This window comes from Suncus etruscus, chromosome 14, assembly GCF_024139225.1.
Source record: "Suncus etruscus isolate mSunEtr1 chromosome 14, mSunEtr1.pri.cur, whole genome shotgun sequence".
Classification (NCBI taxonomy): Eukaryota; Metazoa; Chordata; class Mammalia; order Eulipotyphla; family Soricidae; genus Suncus; species Suncus etruscus.
This window is the reverse complement of record NC_064861.1, coordinates 16,002,644-16,027,494: the sequence shown is the minus strand read 5'-3', so window position 1 is coordinate 16,027,494 and position 24,851 is coordinate 16,002,644. Positions and strand designations below refer to the sequence as shown.

The 24,851-nt window shown below is 40.5% G+C and overlaps 1 protein-coding gene across 1 annotated transcript in view; it reads left to right on the top strand.

Annotated features, from left to right (window-relative positions):
- The first annotated feature begins 2,049 nt into the window (after window positions 1-2,049).
- Window positions 2,050-24,851, top strand: part of PRDM5 (PR/SET domain 5) — a 166,003-nt gene continuing 143,201 nt past the window's right edge. The window contains exons 1-2 of the mRNA XM_049786905.1: window positions 2,050-2,289; window positions 15,607-15,690. Of these exons, the coding sequence (XP_049642862.1) occupies window positions 2,197-2,289; window positions 15,607-15,690 (177 nt within the window). The 5' untranslated portion in view covers window positions 2,050-2,196. The remainder of the gene's footprint in view (window positions 2,290-15,606; window positions 15,691-24,851) is intronic.

Sequence of the window (24,851 nt, the reverse complement as noted above, 5' to 3'; positions counted from 1 at the left end):
GCAAGGGTCCTCTCTGAATAAGGAGTTTCACTCTAAAACCCAAATACTTGTTTATCCCTCTCTAATGTTCAAAAGCTATGAAAACTTCTATGCCCAAAACAACATGACACAATTTTGGACAATATTGACAAGGCTATGTGGTTTCAGGACCAGAGCAGAAAGACTGTGCTTGGAAAGAACCCAGTGTCCTGAAGAAAAACCACAGACCACTCTGTACTGGGGCCTGGTATCAGCAGGAACCAGTGGCACTGAGCTCATTTGGCTTTGGAAGCTCCAGGACACCAGTACTCATTTTTTCAAATTAATGTCTTCGTGTTTTGGAGATAGATGCCAAGAAGTGGTATTGCTGGGAGCTCTATTTCTATTATTTGTTGAGATCTCCATACTGCTTTTCATAGAGTCTGGACAAGATGATATTCCTACGAACAGCAGACAAGGGTTCCTTTCTCGCCACAGCTTTGCCAATGCTGGCTGTTTCCAAACTTTTTCCATTCTTATAGGCATGGGATAATATTTAATTGCTTTGATTTGCATTTCCCTAATCACGAGTGACAATAAGCACTTTTTCCTTATGCTTCTTGGCTATACATATATTTTTCTAATAAAGAGAAAATGTTCTTAAAGAAAACGCTTAATTGGATTGTCATAAAGGTCTTCATTCGCTTTATCTTCCGTTTGAGTAGGTTAGGGGGAGCTAAAAAGAAATAGGAGGGTTGAAAATAATCGAGTGTAAATGGAATTATGTAATCATGTATATCCAATCCATGTTTGCAATCAACAATTGCATTTATTAAGTATCAAGATCGCCGAATTGTAGATTCCTACAATTGTTTTTATTTCATTCAGTTTCCCCTATTACGGAAAGAGGAAGAGTTCATATGGAATGAGCCCAACATATGAAGCAAACTGAACAGGGAGCCAGAGCCATAGTATAGAAGTTAGGGTGCTTGTCTTGCAAGCATTGATCTGGGCTTGATCTCCAGCTTCACCACTTTGAGTACCCCCTAGGAGTGATATTTTAGTTTAGAGACAAGAGTAAACCCTGAGCACCATTGGGTGGCCCCCAGATCCTCCAAAACAAAAGAAAGGAACAATTCCATGTTCAGTGAAAAAATCTTCAGACTGACAACAGAACTGAATTTTCACCAAGTGGGAATGGCAATGAAGAGTCAATAGGCCCTTCCTTGGCTCAGTGGTGGCATGGAGTGGTAATACTGCCCTCCCTAAAACATGTAAACCTAGTTGTAAATGTATATAAAGACGGTACATATCTTTAATAACAATGTAATGGCAGCTTATTTTACTTTGATCACTTAAAAATAGAAGGCGCCTTCTGAGCAACATAGCAAACAATCATTTCAGATGAAGCATTTCACTGTTTTGCATTTGGTAATCCGGATTCCGGGCTCTGGGCACCAAAGATCTGACTTGCACGGTGCATGATACGTAATGAGTGAAGTTGCAACACGGGATCTGTCCCCTTCCCCCGGGACCCATCTCCTTCCCTGGGATCCATCCCCATTCCCTGTAAACTCATCAGCAAACTCAATTGGTCCTTTGCAAGCTGAAGTTTCGAGAAAACTGCATGGAAAAAAAAAAAAAAAGAAAGAAAGAAAATCCAAAAAAGAGCGAAATTTCCTAGATTCTGGGGTGGTTCCGAGTGAGGACTCGGGCGGGAAGATGCTTTGGGGAACTTGGCTGAAACTGGCTCAAGCTGAGTTTGGGGGTGGGGGGGCCCAGGTTCAGTCCTGGCTGGCCCCTTTGGAGTTGCATCCGGAGGTCCGATCCCCTTCGCCAGGGCGGAAAGAAAGATTCGGAGCGGGGCCAGCGCCCACCAGAACTGAGCATTCAGAAGCCCCGGCTTAGCCCGGCTCGCGGCTCCGAGCCTGGGCGCGGGTCCGAGGCGCCCACTCCGGGCCAATCAGGGCGCGGCGTCCGGGCGCCCGCAGCGTCCGGGCCCGCGCCCCCGGCGCCCCGGCGGCGGCAAAGGCAGCGGTGGCGGCGGCAGCGGCTCCGGGCCGAGCCAGCCCCGGGCCGAGGAGGGGCTGAGCCCCGGGGGTTCGTGCAATCGCCGGGGACCGAGGTGGGGATTCTGGGAGGAAAACTCCATTTCCTCCGGCCCGGCCGGCCTGGCCCGCCCCATCCACCGAGCCCCCAACTTTGGAAGTGCGAGGCGCGCGGCGGCCGGGAGGGACCATGCTGGGGATGTACGTGCCGGACCGATTCGTCCTCAAGGCGTCCCGGGTGCAGGACGGGCTGGGGCTCTACACGGCCCGCCGAGTGAGAAAGGTGGGTGCGCGGCGGCGGGGTGGCGGGGAGGGGCTTCTGCCCGGCGCACCCGGCTCCTAGCGGGCAGCGCCACGTATCGTGCCGGCGGGGCGCCGGGCCGGGGCTCCCCGAGGCTACACGGCCTGCTCCGCGCTTGCAGGAAGTGGGCCGGATGCGCCTCCTTCTGATCCCCTGGGCTCCGGGCACGTCTGGGCGCGGGCGAGGGCGCGCGTGGGTTGGGGGCTCCCCCGGCGCGCTCGCAGCCCTCCCATCCCCTCGGCGATGAATGGAGGTGGCCGGCACACGCCCCACTTTCGCGGGCTAACGAGGGGCGGGAGCACCCCAGGGTGCCGGAGAGCCCCGGGATTGCAGGCCCGAACCCCCCGCGGGCGGGTGTCTGTCCCTTCTTTCTGAAGGCCACAGCTGGGTTCTGCCAGGTGCTCACTTGAGGTCCCTTTCCTGTGCCTCTGCATTTCGGGGTTTGCTCCATTGCTTTGGATGTGGGTTTTGTATCCTACCTCCCCAAACTGGATCTCTCCTGCAAAGTACTTTCTCGTGCATAGTACTTTCTCATGCAAAGCCCACTTGGAAGCTGCATAGAACTTTGTATCTTGAAGCTGGGCAAAGAATGGAGATAAGTAGAAAGTTCCCTCCTCTTTGGCTGGAGTACAAGTAGACTCAGGAGCCGATGGCCAGAAGAGGTCAAATTCAGAAAGCGACCTTCCGATGACTGATTCCTGAGCAGATTCTCTGTGCTAGATCCAGATCTGATTCTTGAAGCTCCCATTAGGAATTGTTGTCCCCGTAAGAACGGGGTGCGGGCCTCCTGTCAGATGGCAAAGGACAGAAGGGAAAGATTATTAGACTTTCTGCTGAATTAGACGATAGTTTGAAAACAGGCTTAGACAAGAGCCGCATGGACTGGTAAGGTGTGCTACCAGAGGCTCATAGGTATCACCCAGAAAAATGGGGATACCTTGATCTCTTAGTTACCCCAGCCACTTACCCCAGCTCAAGTGCATGCGAAGAAAGTTTTGATTATATTTAAAGGGCCCGAGTTATATTTGAGGGCATTTGCCTTGCATGTGACTGACTCAGCTTCTATCCCTGCTATCCCATATGGCACCTGAGACTGCCAGAAGTGATTCCTGAATGCAGAGCCAGGAGTAACCCCCGAGCACAGCCAGATGCGGCCCCAAACCAAAAACGAACAAACAAAAAATATTATGTCTAAGATTCATTAACAGCACAACCTATTAGCTTTTCCCAGGGTAAAAAATAAAGAAAATAGTCCCCATGTTTGCTTTATTATAGGGGTGTTTGGAAGAATGTCAGAGATCAAATACGGAGATAGGTAGGCTGAACTGAAAGTACATTGAGGACTGGAGACATACGTAGTACAGCAAGTGCTTGCCTGTTATGCAGCCAACGTGGGTGATTGCTCTCAGGTGTGGTGGGGGTAATACATATGGTCCCCTCCATCAGGAGTGAACCTTGAACTAGGAATGAGCTCCCAAAGAAGAAGAAGCATAGTTAATGAAGGCATCTGTTTACCGGGGCTGGAGTGATAGCATAGCGGTAACTGACTTGGGACAGGCCCGGGTATTTTTTAAATTTTTAAAAAATATTTTTATTTAAACATCTTGATTAAATATATGATTGTAGTTGGGTTTCAGTCATATAAAGTACATCCGCCTTTACCAATGCAATCTTCCCATCACCAATTTCCCAAATCTCCCTCCTCCCCCGCTGCCTGTCTTTCAGACAGGCTCTCTACTTCATTCATTCACATTGTTATGACAGTTGTCAGTGTAGTTATTTCTCTAACTGCATTCACCACTCTTTGTGGTGAGCTTCATATCGTGAGCTGGACCTTCCAGCCCTCATCTCTTTTGTCTCTGAGTTATTGCAAAAATGTCTTATATTTTTCTTAAAACCCATAGATGAGTGAGACTATTCTGTGTCTATCTCTCTCCCTCTGACTTGTTTCACTTAGCATGATAGCTTCCATGTATATCCATATATAGGAACATTTCATGACTTCATTTCTCCTGTTGGCTGCATAATATTCCATTGTGTATACGTACCACAGTTTCTTTAGCCATTCATCTGTTGAAGGGCATCTTGGTTGTTTCCAGAGACTGGCTATTGTAAATAGAGCTGCAATGAATAGAGATGTGAGGAAGGGATTTTTGTATTGTATTTTTGTGTTCCTAGGCCATATTCCTAGGAGTGGTGTAGCTGGATTGAATGGGAGCTCAATTTCCAGTTTTTGAAGGAATCTCCATATCGCTTTTCATAAAGGTTGGACTAGATTGCATTTCTACCAGCAGTGAATGAGAGAGTTCCTTTCTCTTCACATCCCCACCTGCTCTGATTGTTCTCATTCTTTGTGATGTATGTCAATCTCTGTGGTGTGAGATGGTACCTCCTACTTGTTTAGATTTGCCTCTCCCTAATGATTAGTGATGTGGAGCATTTTGTACGTGTGTTTTGGCCATTTGTATTTCTTCTTTGACAAAGTGTTTATTTCTTCTCTCCATTTATTGAAGGGATTAGATGCTTTTTTCTTGTAAAGTTCCATCAGTGCCTTGTATATTTTGGATATTAGCCCCTTATCTGAAGGGTATTGGGTGAATAGTTTCTCCCACTAGTGGGTGGCTCATGTATCCTGGGCACTATTTCCTTTGAGGTGCAGAAGATTCTCAGCTAAATATATTCCCATCTGTTTATCTCTGCTTCCATTTGTTTGGAGAGTGCTATTTCTTCCTTAAAGATGCCTTTAGTCTCAGTGTCATGGAATGTTTTACCTATGTTGTTCTATATACCTTATGGTTTCAGGTCTGATATCAAGGTCTTTAATTCATTTGGATTTGACCTTTGTACATGGTGTTAGTGGAGGGTCTGAGTTCGCTTTTTTGCAAGTGGTTAACCAGTTGTGTCATTGCCACTTGTTGAAGAGGCTTTCTTTGTTCCATTTAGGATTTCTTGCTCCTGTATCAAAAATTAGGTGATTGTATGTCTGGGAAACATTCTCTGTGTACTCAAGCCAATTCCATTCATCTGAGGGGACAGACCTGGATTTTATCATCAGCATCCCATATGGTCCCCTGAGCCTGCCAGGAGCGATTTCTGAGCACAGAGCTAGGAGTAACCCCTAAGTGCTGCCAGGTATGTCCCCCCCCCAAAAAGACATTTGTTTACCAATTGGACAATATATTAAAGTAAATTTTTTACTTTTGGTTTTTGGATCACACTTATTGGCACTCAGGGGTCACTCCTGGTAGGCTCAAGGGACCATATGGTATGTTGAGGATCAAATCCTGATCAGTAGGGTACAAGGCAAGTGCTCTACCTCACTATGTTACTGCTCCAGCTCCTAAAGTTAACTCTTTCAAAGCAGTTGAAATAATGCTTTTCATTATTTCTCTTAATATAGGAAAATGGACTGGAAGAGACAGTACTGAGATGAAGGCTGTTACCATATATGCTTCGCAGCTGGACCTTGGTTTGATGTTGACGTACCACCTAGTGCAGGGTCAGGGAGTAGCCCTGAACAGTTCTCTGTACTCTGTACTCAGTGCTCTGTTTCCCTGTACCATCCTACCCAGTCTCCCAAATAGGAAAGTTCCTAAATGAGTTTTTCTTGGAGGTCTCAGGTCTAAATGTAATTATTAAAAAAAAATGAAACTTGCAAAAGTTACTTTGGTTAATGTTATGAGTAGTCTATCCCTGAAGAAAGTTCCTACATATTAGAAAAGTTACACAATCTCTATTTTTTTTTTTGCCTTCCATTAGTTAGCTTTTTAGAAAGACCAGGAATATGTATTTTCTTTTGATAATTTTATTAATTCCAACTTATTTTTCCATCTTTGGTTATTTGAAAGTTTCAGTTGTTTATGACATGAACAGTTTTCAAAACATCATGTTATTGCATATTATTGTTGCCAATACTAAATAGATACTAAATATTTACACAGGGAGATTTTCATATAGATCTCATTTAGAAGTGAATATTCAAACATGAGTAACTGTAAATTACATTATTACTCTGTGATCACATACTTTAGTTGTACTAAAGGGTACTTACCATAGAGACGTGATTCTGGATATTGAAATCAATATGATCTTGAAGGTTTGGGTTCCTTTACTTTCCAAATGCTTTGAAGACCTTGAGGATTTTTGTTGTATGGGAAGGGCCAAGCTGAATATCATTGCATGTAACTCTTTGCATATAGCCTTTTCTGTTTTCACTTACTTATGTGTGTGTGTGTGTGTGTGTGTGTGTGTGTGTCTTTTCTTTTTTTTCCTTTTGGCTGCAACCATTGGTGTTCAGGCATTACTGCGCTCAGAAATCACTCCAGGCAGGCTTGGGGGACTATATATGGTATGCCAGGGATCAAACCATGGTCTGACATGAGCAAGGCAAACGCCCTGTGTTATTGTTTCAACCCCTTTTCTGTGATTTTTATTTACTTTGCCTTTAAGGGGAACAACTTTCTGAGTAGTGCTTAGGAGTTCCAGAATCTCAGTAGAGTGATTCTCTGACAACTGGATCTGCAGTTTAAGGCTGATGTGCTGTGGAGCTGGGGATCACTGGGGCACCCTCAATATCCTGAGGGGAGCCATGTGGTACTAGGGTCCCAAAAGGTACTAGGGTCCTGAGGGAAGCCATGTGGTACTGAGGCATGCAAGGCCAATATCTTATCTCTAGCCTTTTTGTTTTTTTTTTTCCCTCAGTTGTTAATGTGCTCCTTGTGACCTTATTTCCTAATTCTGGCTGTCAATCAAGGGTTTGAGAGTTTTTCTGCAGCCTTATTAAAGAGCGTCCTCTTAAGTCTTCACCTTTCAGATTCCAAACAAATGTTGGCAGCTAACACTTTAGATATCATTGCTGGAAACTGCAGGTACTTTGTCTCACTCTTGTAACAGTGATTCTTATCTAGCCCTTGTTTTCCAAAGCACTTGCAGTTGAGGCTCTCTGTTGGTTTAGGAGTCAAACACCCTCATTAGCCGAAGATGGGGGTTCTTGCTCCAGAGAACCCATTCAACTCCTCCATCTGCCTGAGTTCCTTTGCTTTGGAACCTGCCAGCTCTTCTTAACTCTCTCTCCTCTTATACATAGAGCCTTGAAGTCCCCAACATCCACACTGATGATCTGGTTCCTGTCTAGTGTTCTGCTCAGTTTTTCCTAGGTAGTTACTTCTTTTTTTTTTTGCCTGTCAATTGCCCCTTTTTTCTTGTTATGGAGTGGGTATATAAAATCTATAGAATGTTAGGTCTGGAGCTGGAGCTATTGCATAGTGGGTAGGGCATTTTCCTTCTAGGCAGCCAACTCGGTTTTGATCCTCAACATCCTATTGGGGTCTCTCAAGCATCTTCAGGAGTGATTCTTGAGTGCAGAGCCAGGAGTAACCCCTGTGCAGTGCTGTGTGTGGCCACACCACCCTACTCACCCCCTAAAATTTACCACCTGTCAAGATCAGAACTTCCTCGGGCCTCGGAGATAGCGCAGTGGTAAGGCATTTGCTTTACACACAGCTGATCCAGGACAGATGGTGGTTCGAATCCCGGCATCCCACATATCTGAACCTGCCAGGAGTGATTTCTGAGCGCCGAGCCAAGAGTACCCGAGTACTTCTGGGTGTGATGCAAAAAAAAGGAAAAAAAAAAAGAACTTTCTTTTCTTCTGTGGAAATTAAAGGTTGAGTGAGGTGGTGAGAATCTTCCAGTATTTTGTTTAAAACAAGCCATAAGTATGCATTAATTATTCTTAGAGAAAGACCAGATTTTCTATCCCAAAACTTTTTTTTAATTGAGATTGATGTGAATTACAAGTCTTTCACAGTTGTATTTCAGTTACAGAGTGACAGTGAATTAGGGCCCTTTTTTCACCACCAGTGTTGACCTCCCTCCACCATATTTCTCAGCATGCATCTCATATCTTCACCCTTAGCCCTCTGGACTGCTAGTGTAACAGCTCCATTTTTGTGTATAGCTTATTATAGTCTGGGTCTCTTGATTCTACTGTCATTGACATTGGTTTTGGTATTTAGGACTGACCATTTTTTTTTAATTTCACTCTATGCTCCTGAGACCCTTTGGCCCCATTTTACCCAAAAACTTTGAGTAGAAAAACGTAGTCCTAGTTCATTCCTTTTATCCATATCCCCAATTACTGATTATTGATTGGAATCATAAAATTAACACTTGGGCCTTTGATATACCAACAGTATTTCATGCTTCTTTAAAGTTGTAGAACTGAGGGTCACAAAGTAATGGGCAGATTTCAATTAATATTGAAAGTTACTATATTAAATATATGGTTAGTTCTTGCCTCCTGCTGTCCTCTCTTGTAAACCATGTCTCTAAGCCAAATGATGAATTATGAAACAGGCCATTTAGTTGCATGTGAGCTAGTATTTAAGCTTTTGTGATCCATGTTATGATGAAATGACATTGGACAATATAAAGTTATTTGAGTAACTGCTGTACATTTGATTAAAAGCTAAGTAAACATCTTACTACATTACATTTAAAAAAAATATTAGGGCCATTCTTTCACTGGCCCACTTACATAATTAAACCAGAGAGTGGCAGGTAGAAGCTGACAATATGCTTAAATCCAGAAATGGGAAAGGGAGGCCATAAGATTTCTTCATGTTCCATTTTCTGTGATTTTATTGAGAAGATTTAGGTAGGAAAGATACTGCCTTCCCTTTACATTTACTGTGGTCAGTTTGATTCTCTTCCCTTTGCTGTTGGTTCATTTACTCTTTCTCCTAGCTGGTGCTGTAGATGTGTGGTGGGAAGATCCTGGGGTTTAACAGGTTAGCAGGACAGACCTTGGTCCTGAAGAAGCTTATTTTCTGGTATGGGGAGATAAGTAGGGAGTAAGGGGAAGAGGATGAGTTTAAGATAATGAAAGTCCATGAGAGGTGAAGAAAATGCCCAGGATGGGGTATTCAAGAGGAGAGGAATGTAGAGCATTTTTGAGGTGCACTGAAAGAGGAAGACCTTTCAGAAGAGATCAAACCTGAATTCAGAAGGTAAAGGTGGAGAGAAAGAGAGAGGGGGGGTGGTAGTCCTCATGAGCACAGAGAAATCAAGGTGTCATAGAAAGGTAGAGAGGTAGAGATAACAGGCTGAAGTAACAGAATCTTAAAATGGTCCAACTGAAATCATTCCATATTTGTTGTTCTTCTGACATTCTGATCTGCATAACTTCTAGAATTATTGTTCTATTTCGCACTTAAAAAGAGAGGAGTACTCTGTTGTATGCATCAACAACATCTATTCAATATATTGATGTGCACCCGAGAAATTTTCATATCTTGGAATGCAAGTAATGCTGCAGTCAACCTTGCCTCTGAACATTGCAGTTTGATTGCATGCGTGGAGGAGGTGCCAGTGATGCTACAGTACCCCACATTTTCTCTCCACTCTTCTTTCTGCTTAGGAGGACACTTGTGATTAGATTGGGCCTATTGAGTTAATCCAGGTTAACCTGTTGGGTTGACCAAGTACAAGGCAAGGACCCTACTTGCAGTAATATCACTCTTTGGCCCCCTGCAAAATAGCTTTTTATCCTAGGTCTAAGTTTTAGTCAGTGGATGCTTGATTTCCTCCCTGACAACTGATGATAACTGATCAGTGTGAATCCTCACTAGAGAGCAAACAGTGCCAGTGATGCAGGCCATATGTGCGTTCTCTTTCCTGGGTTCAAACATTTTCTCTTCATCAAGGAACTTAGTACAAGATCAATTCCAATGGCTAATTTTGCTTTACATGTGGCAGTTCAAAGTTTGGTTTCCATCCTTCATAGTCCCCTCAGCGCCACTGGGAGCAAAGCTAGAGCCCAGAGTCTGGAGTAACAGCCAGCAGTACTGGGTATTACACCAAATCCCCCCTTCAAGAAGTATATATTATTCGCTTCAATTAGTACTTTCCCCAAAATTTTATATTTTGTTTTTGAGAAACAGAGTTACACTTTATTCATTCAACAAATACTTGTTGAGGGCCAGAGAAATAGCACAGCAGGTAGGGCATTTGCCTTGCACACTACTGACCTGGGTTTGATCTCCATCCAGCATCCCCTATGTTCCCCCAGCCTGCCAGGAATAATTACTCCTGGTGCAGAGATAGAGAAATCCCTCAGCCCAGCTGGGTATGGCCCAAAAGCAAAAACAAAACAAACAACCCTCCAAAAGCCCCCAAATACTTGTTGTGTGACTGTATCAGGCATAGGACTAGTAGTAAGTAAACTAAACTTACTTAAACGTAAACTTACTTACACGTACTTAAACTTAAACTTAAAAGTAAGTAAACTTAGTACTCAACTATTACTAAGTTAGTGCCAGTAAGATAAGTATCAGTACTAACAGTACCTGGGTGCATTACATGCTGTGCACTTCAACCTTACAAGTAGCAGTTGTCATCCTTGAAGCTCAGTGGAAAAGGGACTTTAAGGAGGGTTATATCAACAATATGTAGACATATTTTGAACTTTTTATACCTTTATCACATATACTACATATACATTTCCATGAAAGAGCCCAAATTTGTTTATTTTTTGTTTGTTTTTGTTCAAAATAATCTAGGGCCATAGTGATAGTACAGTGGGTAGAGCATTTACCTTGCATGTAGCTGCCAGGATTATATCCTGGGCATCCCATATGTTCCCTGTGTACCACCAGTGATCCCTGAGTCCAAAGCCTGGAGTACCCCAAGAGTACTGCAGGGTGTTGCTTAAGTCCCCACTCCCCCCAAATCATAATGCCTTTTCAAGTAAAGTGTGAACTTTTTTTCATTCCATAGCATTCAATGATATCTCACCAAGGAATTTAATTTGCCTCAAGATTATTATTATAATTTTTTTTTTTTTTTGGTTTTTGGGCCACACCGGGTAACGCTCAGGGGTTACTCCTGGCTATGCGCTCAGAAGTCACTCCTGGCTTGGGGGACCTATGGGATGCCGGGGGATTGAACTGCGGTCCATCCTAGGCTAGCGCTGGCAAGGCAGCCACCGCGCAGGCCCCAAGATTATTATTTTTAACAACAGCATGTTTTGTGTTGTAGATGAGGCACCATTTTCCTTTATTCAGAAGGCTCCAGTGTCAGTTCCTCCTTCCCTTGATTCCTGCCCTTTTCTTATTCACTTTCTTTTGTTTGTGGGCCATCCCCAGAAGTGCTCAGATTTTTCTCCTGCCTCTATGTTCCGAAATTACTCCCAGTGGCACTTAGGAGACCATATTTGATGCCAGGACTAAACCAGGGTTGACTACATGCAAGGCAAGTGCCTTCTTCCTGAACTATCTTTCTAGCTCAGATGCACTATTCCTTGCAAATAACTCACTATTAATTTTTTGAATAATTAAAAGTAAGACTTTTTGTCTTATCTTTTTTGTGTGTGTATGTCTGGAACTCTCATTCTGTTTTAAGCTGCTTCTGTTATATTTTTTATAGTAGAACATATTCATTGAATGTTTTAGTGTTCTGAGTTGACTGGAAATAATTTCTTTTATGCTTTTGGTTGTCTGAAAGAAGTGTTTTTCTTTCATCTCTGAAATATGCCTTTCATCTTTTACCTAGTTGCCTTTTATTGAAACTCATGTAATTTTTCAATAGGAAGATTGCTGCAGTTCTTACCTTCTTTTGTACCTCATGTCTTTCTTTATACTTTATAGATATTTCTTTTGGATTTTTTTTTTATTTTGACTACAGCATGTCTAAGATGAAAAAAATGTCTTTTTAAAAAACTTTTAGTTTTGGAAAATGCTCTTCTATTATCTTACCAATTATGACTTCTGATCTAATATATTTATTTCTAGGACACTAAATACATATGTTGGAACATTTGATACAATATTCACATTGCTCTTGCTTGATTCATTCTCACCCCCTCCTTGTAGGTTAAGCAGTTTCTGTGATCTTTTCTTCAAGTTTACCAATTCTTTTTCAACTATGTTATTTCATGATGAGGGTGTTGAAGGAAGTTTTATTTGATACCATTGTTTTTTTATTTATAATATTTCATTTCAACTCTTTCAGTTTCCATTTCCATTATCTCCCTCTTTCTTTGGCCCATGCCTTTCGTCTTCCTTTTCCAGTAGATTATTTAACTAATTGTATGTAGCTATTTTTAAAGCCCTTGTGTGTTGGTTTCAACATTTGTGTCATCTCTGAATCTGTTGGTCTAATTTTTTGTCCTCATTTTTTTGGGGGTATTGTATTTTTGTATATCTTATATTCTGGGAGGAAACCTCCTGAACAGTGCTCAGAAGACCCTGAGCTTCTCAATGGGCTTACCTCAACTGGGCTTACTGCAAGGAGGTTTACTGCAAGGTCTGAAGGGAGCCACCCTGATGGATCTGGGGCTTTCCAAGGCTGTATATGGCAAAACTTTGGGACCATTTGATAATAATTTATTTGTTCTTGTTTCAGTGGTGTTCAGGGTTTACTCCTGGTGGGCTTGGAGGACAATGTGGATGCTGGAGATTGAACCAGAATTGGTTGCGTGCAAGGCAAAAACCTAACTTGTACTATTTCTCTGATCTCATCCCATGTGGCGGTGAGAACCGAACCATTAGATTATCTGCCAACACCTGTCTTCTATTTTTTTAATTGAATATAAGCATCATATATAAAGCAATTAGGAGAGTGGTAAGCTAACTTAGGTTTGGAAATCTTAGCATCTCTTAATTCTGTCTGGTATTTGTGAGAAAGTTTGGAATAAACCAGTTAGGAGCTAAGATGGCTTTGTGTTGTATTACTTTGTTTCTTTTCATTCTCTAATTATATTTGTATGCCGGACTTGAATCTCCTTAAATCCCTTAGTATACTTGACACATTCCTTTTAATTTAAAGAAATTGTTTTATGGAATATTTCTTGATTTACTTTTTGGGGGTCATTCCTGTCAGTGTCCGAGGTCTACTAGGACTATAATTAGCAGTGATTGAGGTAGCATGGGATGCCCCAATGACTCAGACAACCCTGGGCCTCACACACACCAGCTTGTCTCACACACACCAGCTTGTGCGTTACCACAGACACATCTGGTACTGTTAGTGTCTCTCACTTTCATAATATTTTCTCTCTGAGATCTTTGTGCTTCTTTGGGTAGGAATTTCCTTCAGTTGGTTGATTGAAGCAGTGACTAGTCATTGGAGGAGCTTCTGTGTTATTAGTCCTGCCCTGTAGGCTGGGGGAACTCTAGTGCTGGGCCAGCACAGACAGATTCTTGGTCAATACACTTCCTGGACTTCTGGTATTTTCCTGGGCAGCAAAGCTAGGAAAGTCCATGAGCTCTGGGTTTGGCACTCCCACCTCTTTGATTTTTATGTTTTTGATTTGGGATCCTTTAATTTCTAGTCTTTGATGCTGACTTCTCTGTTATTTTCCAGTTTATTGTACAGCTCTCAGATGTGTGTGCTAGAGTCTTGTGCTTGCATCTCCCAGGTGTGCATGTGATTGTAGCAGTTGTTTTACTAAAGATAAACGAGTAGTTTAGGGTTGGGTTTATATGAAAAAGCATTATATTTAGGTTACTGCATATGCAGCATTATACTCTCAGCTCTCAAATATTTCCATTCCACAGTCATTTTATTTGATTTCGTTTTTGGGCCACACCTGGTGGTGCTGAGGGCTTACTCCTGGCTCTGTGCTCAGGAATCACTCTTGGTGGGGCTCTGGGCACCATGTATGGTGCCAGCAATGAAATATGTGTTGGCTATGTACAAATCAAGTGCCCTACCACCTGTACCCTATTGGTCTGGCTCATCATAGTAATTTTGTAAGTCATGCATTTTCATAAAAAGGATGCTTTTATAGTCTGGGCAAGAACATTTTCTTTCATTCAGTATTAGATAAAGATAGACAACTGCAGAAATCTAAATGTTGTGGCCAAAGAGATAGAACAGGGGTTAAGGCACATGCCTTACATGGGACTGAACCCAGTTAGTTCAATCTTTGCACCATATGGCCCTTAATTATTGCTGGGGACATCCTCAGACCCTTTTGTTAAATCCTTGTCCCAGTTGGGTTGAGATGGGCTGGGCTGGGTCCCTGGGTCTCCTGTCAACCTCTTGGGAAAACAAAGAAATCTCTGCCTTGAGAATCATATTGTCCTGATAATTAGTTGGTATTTGGGCATTAACTGCTCTCAGTTCAGGCTCAAAATGTCAGATTGAAATTTTGTGTAATTCTCTTGGCTGCAAGGTGGATTTTTGAACCCAGCTATTATGCTACTATTCCAGATGGGGATAAAGAGGAATCAAGGCATTGATTGGGGTGTACTTGCTAGTGGACTTATTTCACCTTTGAGAGTCTGTAGGTTATTAGTTCTTTAATCTGTCTAAATGGGAAGCTGATGAATGTCCTTTTGTTGCCTGGTTGTATTTTACCTGACACAAGGTCAGTGCTCTAGTACGAATGGAATGGACAGAAGGAGGCAACAGGTCTCTTGGGGAATAATCACAATAAAGCAGGTTGGTTATTTTCTTACTGAATATTTTATAAATATCCTTGTGGAAGGCCTAATTGTATTGCAAGAGCACACACATGTGCCCAGTAATCTAAGACTGATGTGTAATTGCATTCTGTGTAGGGACTCTAGACTCCTCCTGTGAAAAATCATCACCATCTTACATGCAAGCAGTTCAAATACAAATCAATTTACTTTAATATAATTTGTTTCATTTATATGTATATGTTTTATTTGCTGAGCCATTTGAGAGTAAAATATAGACATTATGACAATTTATTCATACATATTTTGGAATGAGGTCATTCTCCTAAGTAGCCATAATATCACTTTGATATTATGTTCTATTATGATAGAAATAAGTTCTTTATACTTTCTCATTCTGGCTTATACTCCAACCACTTCAATTTTCTTTAAAATATTTTCATACTGCTTTATTATTGAACTATTTAGATAAGGACCACCTCTAGGCTTTGTTTTTTTTTCTCAAAATTTTTTCACATACACCCTTTCACACCCTCATTTCCTCTTTTCTAATAATAGCGACTTTCTGAGGAGACAGCTTTTAGGTCAATTGCTTCATAGTTTTGATTTACCTGAGTTTTTCCCCTGGGGTTTCCTTCACTGTGTTAACGCTCTGGCCCCTAATCTTATTTTAAATGTTGAATTCCCTGGTATCATGTTATGTTATTTTAAATTTGTAAATATTTTGTGTTGTGGAAATTAGTATTTTAAAATGTCTTTCAGTGGTTGGTTATGATGCTTTGAAGAAAATAAATAATGATTCTAGAAGAGAAATAATGGATTATTAGGATAATGATCTTTTGTACTTTTTCTTTTAATCATTGCTACTCAGGGTGAAAAGTTTGGACCATTTACTGGAGAGAAGAGAATGCCTGAAGACTTGGATGAAAATATGGATTATAGGCTAATGTGGGAGGTGAGGATCTGGTTTTTATGCTCAGTATTTTAAATGTTTCATTTTTATTGTGGATATTTTTTAAATTAAAAACTGTATTACAGTTTAGGTTACATGGTTATGGTTTTGATGTGCATAGTTACTGTACCCCATTCAACAAAAGTGCCCATAACCTATGACATTTTCCCTTTATATTAATTAACACTTTAAAAAGTAAGTTCCTCTTAACTACCCTTATATATAAAAACATAATTTCAAGGAGCTGAGTAACTGCAACCTTTCACATTAGAAAGAAATACTCCAATAGCATCAACAAGCATTTACAAAAATAAATTTAATAACATTAAAATGAAGTATCTTACTAGATAATCCTTCTAGAACTCTGATGCTTATTGGTTATCATAGCAAAATAAGTTTTTCATCATGGAAGGTGTTTGGGTTTCAAAATAAGTATGATCTTTTCCCTGAAATTTAGATTTTTATTTCTGTAAGAAATATATGCCCTAACTTCTATTTGTTAATTGCAGGTCTAATTGCATTGAAGCAATTATTTGCCTCATGTCTGAATGAAAACAACACCTTAAAATGTTCCTTAACTCATTTATATATTTAAAGAATCTTCACATGGTACATACTCTTTTAAAATCTAAAGTGTTTCCAATTCAGAGATCTTTTTTTTTTTTGAGGGGGGGCAATACCTAGTGATGCTCAGGGGTTACTCCTGGTTATGTACTCAGAAATAGCTCCTGGCTTAGGGGGATTGAACCGAGGTCTCTCCTGGGTCAGCTGTGTGCAAGGCAAATGTTCTTCTGCGCCATTGCTCTGGCCCCAATTGAGAGATTCTTTTTTTTGTTTTTTTTTGGGCCACACCCATTTGATGCTCAATGCTCAGGGGTTACTCCTGGCAAGCGCTCAGAAATTGCCCCTGGCTTGGAGGACCATATGGGACGCCAGGGGATCAAACCACGGTCCTTCCTTGGCTTGCGCTTGCAAGGCAGACACTTTACCTCTAGCACCACCTTGCCGGCCCCCAAATTTTGTTTTGTTTTGTTTTGTTTTGTTTGGATCACACCAGGCAGTGCTCAGGGTCCTCTACTGGCTTAATGCTCAGAAATCACCCCTGGAAGGCACAGGGGACCACATGGGATGCTGGGATTCGAACCACTGACCTTCTGCACGCAAGGCAAATGCCTTACCTCCATGCTATCTCTCCAGCCCAATTGATAGATCTTATATATACAGATGTATATCTATATGTTACAGGAATTTTTATCCTTGCTTATGCCAGTGTGATTTGTTATTTTTTGTTATTAATTTGAAAAAAAAAGGGCTTGAGTAATAGGAATGGTAAAACAGAGGACAAAGATTATTGAAATACAAACTTGGGAAAATAGACTCAGTGCCAAGAACGAATTTGGTTAACCTCCATGAAGAGGGATGGGAGCTGAACTATGTGTAGATGGTGCTGAAGAAAAGTATCATTTTAAAATCAGAAAGGTGAAGAGTACTGGACATAAGTACTGGTTTTACGTAGTCACCTTGAATGTGTATTTAGTACTGAGGGGCTCTTGAGAAAGTGAAGCAGTAAATAGAGCACTTCTATGTCCTGGAATTGGCTCACATAATTGTAAGGGTGGAGAGAGGCATGCATGAGAAGGAGATACTAGAAAGGTTTTCAGTGTGCAGTTTATCTTTTACTAGGAAGGTTTTTGGATGCTAAAAATTGGGGCAAGATTAGTTGTTCAGTGAGTAGAAAGGTTTTTAGATGCTAAAAATTGGGGGTCAGTGCAGTTGTTCAGTGGGTAGCTGTTCTTGGCTTTGCAAGTGATCAACCTGAGTTCAATTCCTGGCATCCCATATGGTCCCTTGAGCACTACAATGAATAATCTTTGAGTGCTGAGCTGGGAATAAAATTTTAAGTAATACATATGAAAAAACAGGTTTTTTTAAGAGATTTTTGTTCCTGAAATTTTCATTGTTTTGGTCAGTTTAATGTTTTGCACAGTTAGCTATGGGTATTGCTAAACAGATGCTTATGGTAAGTTTTTATTTTGTTGGAAAAAGGGCTTATTCTTGTATAGGAAATGTATAAATTATTTAACAGTGTACTAGTATATCTTCAAGTATTATTTTATTTCTTCAGTTCTTCAAAGTCTTCACGTTATTATTTGCTTTTATATTCTAGCGCTACTCAGTTCTCTTAGAAGGTTGTTGATTTTTCATTTTCTATTCAGGTATTATAATCACATAATAAATGCTATTCTCTATTTTGTCTCTTATTCTTTGCTCCAATTTGGAAATAAGTAATACTTAAACATTTTACCTAACTTGGAAGAGGACTGAAGAGGAGTATCCCTGTATTCTTTAATCCTGCCCTTTGCACATAAAACCTCTGATCTCCTTAACTTCTGCTTCTCTCTGTCCTTCGCATGATCTTCATTTTGGACAGTCAGCCCCTGGCGGCTCTGTTTCGGGAGCTACTGGCCCTGCTTGGGTCATTTAAAAACCCATCAGCACTTTTCAGCAGCTAAGATTTATTGCCTAGAGCTTTAATCCTTTTCCTTATTATATTAACTGAGTGAGCTGCTTCTCAGCCTTGAGTTATAGCTTTAAAGTCCTTTTTATTTCTGCTTTGGTAGTGCCAGGATTCTGAAGGAGCACAGAGAAGGGAGAACTGATCTTAGTCCAGTCTTGGAGCCTTTGAACTTTATCAAAGAGAGGTAATGAGATTCTTTCTCTGGGGCTAGTTTTTGAAATTATTTCTAATAGGACCCAGCACCGTGGAGCTCACCACTGGCGGCTCTCACCTGGACACTGAGGTAGCGTACATGTGGAACGAGAATCACTTACTGGAGGTAGTTTAGACCTAAACCCTCTCGGTGAGTCACCTTGTGATATGGAGAGATATGGGAAATGTAAAAGGCAAGAACATTTTCTCATGTGAGACCTTGAACATACAGCCATGACTGTAGGGAACACCTACTGATAGCAGACTGAGTGTAAAAATAATATGTGGAAGGTCTTCAAAGAGATGTTCAAGCAAGGACAGTTAGTGAGAGGAAAAGTCTGAGTGGATGAATTGATCAGCTTCTTTCCTTGAGAAGGTAGTTCGACTCTCACCACTTGAGATTTGGAAAAGAGGCTACAAAAATTTGCACTCTGCCCATTCAGAGTGGTGGTGTTTGTGAGATTATAGTGGCAGTGTTAGACATCTAAGGAATTCAGAAATGTTGCTGGCATTGGGAAGCTGGAAATGAAGCCGGCTACTTTCTAAAGAGTTGAGAAGGGTGAAAGAAGTAGTTTCCAATTTGTTTTTAATCCAGTATTTTGTTCTTGGACATTTGATATTTTTTCCATATTTTTGGTATTCTTTTCTATTAAATTTATTTAGTTGATGATATAAGACAATAGTAAAAGTTTTTTTGCCAATTATAATGCGTTTCTTTCTTTTTACTGTGATGTAGAATGAAAGATTTCATTCAGCCAGAAATTAATGTCTTAAAATGTTGTGACAAAGAGATGTGAACATGCATGACATGACATACAGAACTGAATCAATTGCACTGTCACACAAACATGGGCCTTCGAGTGCCTCAGTGAAGGCAGTAAAACATATTTACTAACAGATTTAGGAAAGATTTTTTTATAGTTCAACCATCAGAATTTATCCCAAAGGAAATAATTGAAATGTCTACCTCAAGAAAACAGACTGATGCATGGTGGGATTTTGATGACATGGATTAGCAAAAAGCTGTATAATAATGAATACTTTGTCACTGTGCTTAGCATAGTTGATGAATTTTGAAGCTGGAATCATGATGTATATCCTGTATTTTTCCATTCAATATAAAGTACGAACACTGGTAAAATTAACAAATAAAATGTTAAGTCAGGGTTATCCCTGCTTTGTTACAAGGTCAGTGATTGGGTGAGAGGACATAGGGATGAAGTCTGGGAATTTTATTATTGAATTAAAATCTTTAAGTTTCTCTTTTCAGTGATATTAACTTTAATTTATCATACTCTATAGGTTTAAGGCATGCAATATTAATTTGATGACCATATATACCACATTGTTAGAACTACCAAAACATCTCTAATTTCTGTCCACTACCATATAATTGGCTCCTTTGACTAGAATACTCACCTCTCTTTCCCCCTTTACTTCTGGTACCCAGATTTGTAGAACACTATATTTTAATCTTTGTACTAATTTTATTAGTGTGTTTACTTTAAGAGAAATCATTGACTCATAAAACTGAAAGTTATGCTTTTCTTTAATCATGTTAACCAAAAGTTTACTTTAACAATAGTACAACAGGATTACTTAGGCCATTAGTTGCTACTCGAATTGGGCTATCAGATTCAACTGGCACCTAAGCAATGAGAATTCTGTTAAATGAAGAAGGCTCAAGTGAAGGGTACAGGAATTGCAGGGATGGCTGTGAATTCAAATTATTCAAAGAATAGGAAGAACCAGTGATACTGGAGGCTAATAGATGAGGGACATGGGATTAGAGAGGCAGTGAGAGGGGTTTTGCGGTGGCAGAAAGAAGCCTTTGAAGGGCTTTCATCTGGAGAATGATGAGATCCTATCCTTGCTTGGAGAACACAGTCTATTGTGTGGAGAAATGAATAGACATTGACCATGATTCAGGAGTGATTGATATTAGCGTGGCTTGGCCCTCAGCAATGTGGTCTGCAAGAAGGGGTTGGTTTCAGTTGTGTGTTGGAAGTGACTAACATCTTGTGTACGTTAGTTGGTGTGTTGAAAGGAAGAAGTTGAGATGCACCTGAGTGTTCAGTGTGAGGTAGACATGTGGAGACTGGTGAGGATTTTGGGATGAGGCCATTGGTGAGTGAGGGGATGGAAAGGTAGGGGTGGGCTCCCAACTACATTGGAAACTGGGCATCATTCTTCTTTGCCGTTCTCTTCAGATTTCAGCAGAGTATATAGAAACATCTATGATTGGTAAAACTTCAATTGAGTTCTGATTCAATATTTAAAATCATCAATATTCAATCAGCTGAACATACATTGTTTAACTTCTTGACATAGTTAGAAAATACTAGTAATTTAAAGGTGAAATAAAAGAAACATCAATTCATTCCCTTACTATTTTACTACCTCTAGTTTATGTACTTTGTAGACATTATTTTGTTCTTTCTGTGAATATGGTGAGTTGACCGAATTATGACTGATTTGGATTTGATTGATTAGACAGTAAATTATACATTTTATGTTTTTTCCCCTCTCTTGCAGTTATTTTGTGATTGCAGCTGTTTTGTTATTTGGTAACTTGATTTAGTACCAGGTTTGCAATATGTTTTCATTTTTTGGGACATGTTTTCAATCTTTGCTGTTTATGGAAGTTCTTCTTAGGTGTTTGAGACAAAGTTTTTCTTTACCAAATGTTTTTCTTTTGCAGACATTAACGTTTTTGTTCTGAGTTCCAAATGGAATCACTTAGAGGAGGCATTAGTGGAGAATAAATAGAGAATAAATAAATGGAAAATAATTGGAGAAAGTCTTGAGGAATGTGGGGAACTCTGAAACAAGCAGAATACTTAGGTGTGCCATCCTCTTGACGTGGGCTCTCTAATTTGGGATAACACAGAAGTCATTGGATGTTCCTAATATCCTGGAAGGCCTAGATTTGTTCCTTGTTGTCATATGTAAATTCTTCACAAGATGACATCTCTGTGTATTCAACCAGAACTGATTTGACTAGAAGAGTACTTGGAACGAAGGTTGAGAAGTTTGCTTAAAGAGACAGCTCAAGGGGACCAGAGTAATGTACAATAGGTAAAGCACATGCCTTGCATGCAGCTGATCTAGATTTGATCCCTAGTACCCCATATAGTTCCCTGAACACTGTCAGGAGTGATTCCGGAGTGTAGATAGAGCCAGAGTAAGAAGTATCCCTTGAACACCGCTTGGTGTGGCTCAAAAACAAAAAGAGAGGATATGCCTTAATTTTGGGGTGTAGTTTTGAAATCCACAATGCACAACACCTGATAGGAATTATATCACATTGATGCGTGGGGCTACAACCAAAAGCAGCTCTAGTGTGTTTGAGTAATGAGGACATAATGTCAAATCAGACTATTGATTCTATGTTCTGTGGGGCAGCAGACTTCAGGGGCCAGTGGTCTAATGATGCTGCCCAGCTGTTGTTCGCCTCTGCACTTGACTGTCTCTCCTTGGCCTCTTCTCCAGTATGCTGGCGGGTAGCTAGAATGTGGGCCGGAGAGATAGCATGGAGGTAGGGTGTTTGCCTTGCATGCAGAACTGTGATTTGAATCCCGGCATCCCATCTGGTCCCCTGAGCCTGCCAGGAGCAATTTCTGAGCGTAGAGCCAGGAGTGACCCCTGAGCACTGCTGGGTGTGACCCCCAAACAAACAAACAAACAGCTATAATGTAACTCTCAGATTGCACTCTCTCTTCAACAGATCTCTCTCATCCTGTCCCAGAGCCATTTCTGAATTTTGAACTAGTAGAGAGAGTGATACTCTGCTTCCCCAGACCTTGTCTTTTGGAGGTTGGGGCTGATTGGCAGGCAACATTTTTTTGACTCATGGGTCCAATGGGCATCACAACAGTTTGGTGTTCTTTGAGGAGGATGATGTCTTCCCTGAGAATGACAGGACAATGATCCTTCCCATGAGGATGGAGTATGTCTTGCATGCTTTTTCTGCCCCAGATGATAGATTAGGATGAATATCTGGGGAGAAGGTGAGCTTGAATGCTAAGGGTTCAATATCCATGTCTCTTCTGGTTGCCTCAAACTCATTTGATTGGAACATAGAGTGTTCTGGGAGTAATAAATCTTAAAAGAATATGCTTCTAAGCCAGAGAGATAGAACAGCAGGTGAGTTGTTTGTTTCATGCACAGCTGAACCAGGTTTGATCTCTGGCATCAAATATGGTACTCACAGGCCACCAGGAGTAATTCCTGAGTGCAGAGCCAGGAATAACCTCTGGGCACAGCTTTTTGGATGTGAACCAAAAACCAAAACCAAAATCGAAAAAAAGAAAAATAAGAATATTCTTCTGGAAGTTCTTCATAGAGGTTGAAGTAAATGTTTTAGGTTGACAGTGTAACTGGAGTGGTAGCACAGTGGTAGGGAGTTTGCTTTGTATGCTGGTGACCTAGGATGAACGTGGGTTCTATCCCCAGCATCCCATATGGTTCCTCCCAAGCCAGGAGTGATTTTTGAGTGCAGAGCTAGAAGCAACCCCTGTGCACTGCCGGGTGTGCCTCTGCCAAAACAAAACAATACAAAACAAAAAGCAAAAAAGCAAAAACAAAACAGAAAGTGTAATGAAGGGAGATCCATCTATCAATCATGTTGTATTTTCAAAACCTTGATTGTTAGAAAGATACATATGAGGGGTCTCAGGTGCATTGTTGGAGTTAAGAAAGGACAGAACTGAGGATCCAAGTCAGAGTCAACAACATTGAAATCACAAGACCCCAACCATGGTGAAGGAGAATGTTCTTTTTTTTTTTTAACTGAAGCTCAACTACAAACATGTTTGTAATCATGGTGCTTCAATAAAGATATTATTTTAAAAAAAAAAAAGCTTGGGGAAAAACAAAACTAAAACAACCAAACTTAAAGGAGTTCCTGTTATGATGGCAGGCTTAGAGGTTAGGGGATGCTGGCATGGGAACATTGGTGTAGGGAGGTTGACACTGGAGTTGGGATTGTTCCTGAGAAATTGTTTGTCTAAAACTCAATTATGAATAATTTTTTAAATCACATTGGTTTAAATAAAACATTAAAAAATTCTTGACTGTTGTTTAAGTCATGTAAGTAAAAATTTAAAACAATACACATGAGTATAAAACCCTATATTATTTTTCTATGCATCTCACAGATTATTGTGTGTATTTTCTAAGTATTTAGGAACAATAGGAATATTCTCTGGGTTTTTTGTGTGCCTTATTTTATTATAAGTAACACTAGTATTGCATAGTTTTAGTCACTGAGAACCTTGTCTTCACTAGTAGTCTGCATAAATAGAGTCATCATTTGTGATTTTTGGGAAAGGAAGGTGGTTTGAGTCACAACTGGTGGTGCTCAGGGCTTTTCTTCAACTCTGTGGTCAGAGTTCACTCTTGGAATGCTCAGAGGGACTGTAAGTCTTGCAGGAGTAGGCTGTATGAAATGCAAGGCAAATGCCTTACCCCGCCCCCCATACTAACTTTTAGTGATTTTCTAAGAATTTGTGATTGTTTTAAAGTTTGAATTCTTACTTAGCTATAATTTATTTATCATGAACTTCACCACTTAAAATTTCTGAGCAGTGTAATTTGGAAGCTTTAACACTGCTGAAAACTTTAGTTGGGGTTATGTTTTAGTATGTACACATAAATCGAAATAAACTTAATTACTATTAATTTCATAAAGTTCCTTTGTTTATATTTAGTGTTGTACACTTGACATGTTCTAACAAATGTATAGTGGCATACATTTATCATTACAGTATCATATAGAATAATTTTTTTTTTTAATTTTTTTTTATTTAAACACCTTGATTACATACATGATTGTGTTTGGGTTTCAGTCATAAAAGGAACACCACCCATCACCAGTGCAACATTCCCATCACCCAAGTCCCAAATCACCCTCCTCCCCACCCAACCCCCGCCTGTACCCTAAACAGGCTCTACATTTCCCTCATACATTCTCAATATTAGGACAGTTCAAAATGTAGTTATTTCTCTAACTAAACTCATCACTCTTTGTGGTGAGCTTCCTGAGGTGAGCTGGAACTTCCAGCTCTTTTCTCTTTTGTGTCTGAAAATTATTATTACAAGGGTGTCTTTCATTTTTCTTAAAACCCATAGATGAGTGAGACCATTCTGCGTTTTTCTCTCTCTCTCTGACTTATTTCACTCAGCATAATAGATTCCATGTACATCCATGTATAGGAAAATTTCATGACTTCATCTCTCCTGACAGCTGCATAATATTCCATTGTGTATATGTACCACAGTTTCTTTAGCCATTCATCTGTTGAAGGGCATCTTGGTTGTTTCCAGAGTCTTGCTATGGTAAATAGAGCTGCAATGAATATAGGTGTAAGGAAGGGGTTTTTGTATTGTATTTTTGTGTTCCTAGGGTATATTCCTAGGAGTGGTATAGCTGGATCGTATGGGAGCTCGATTT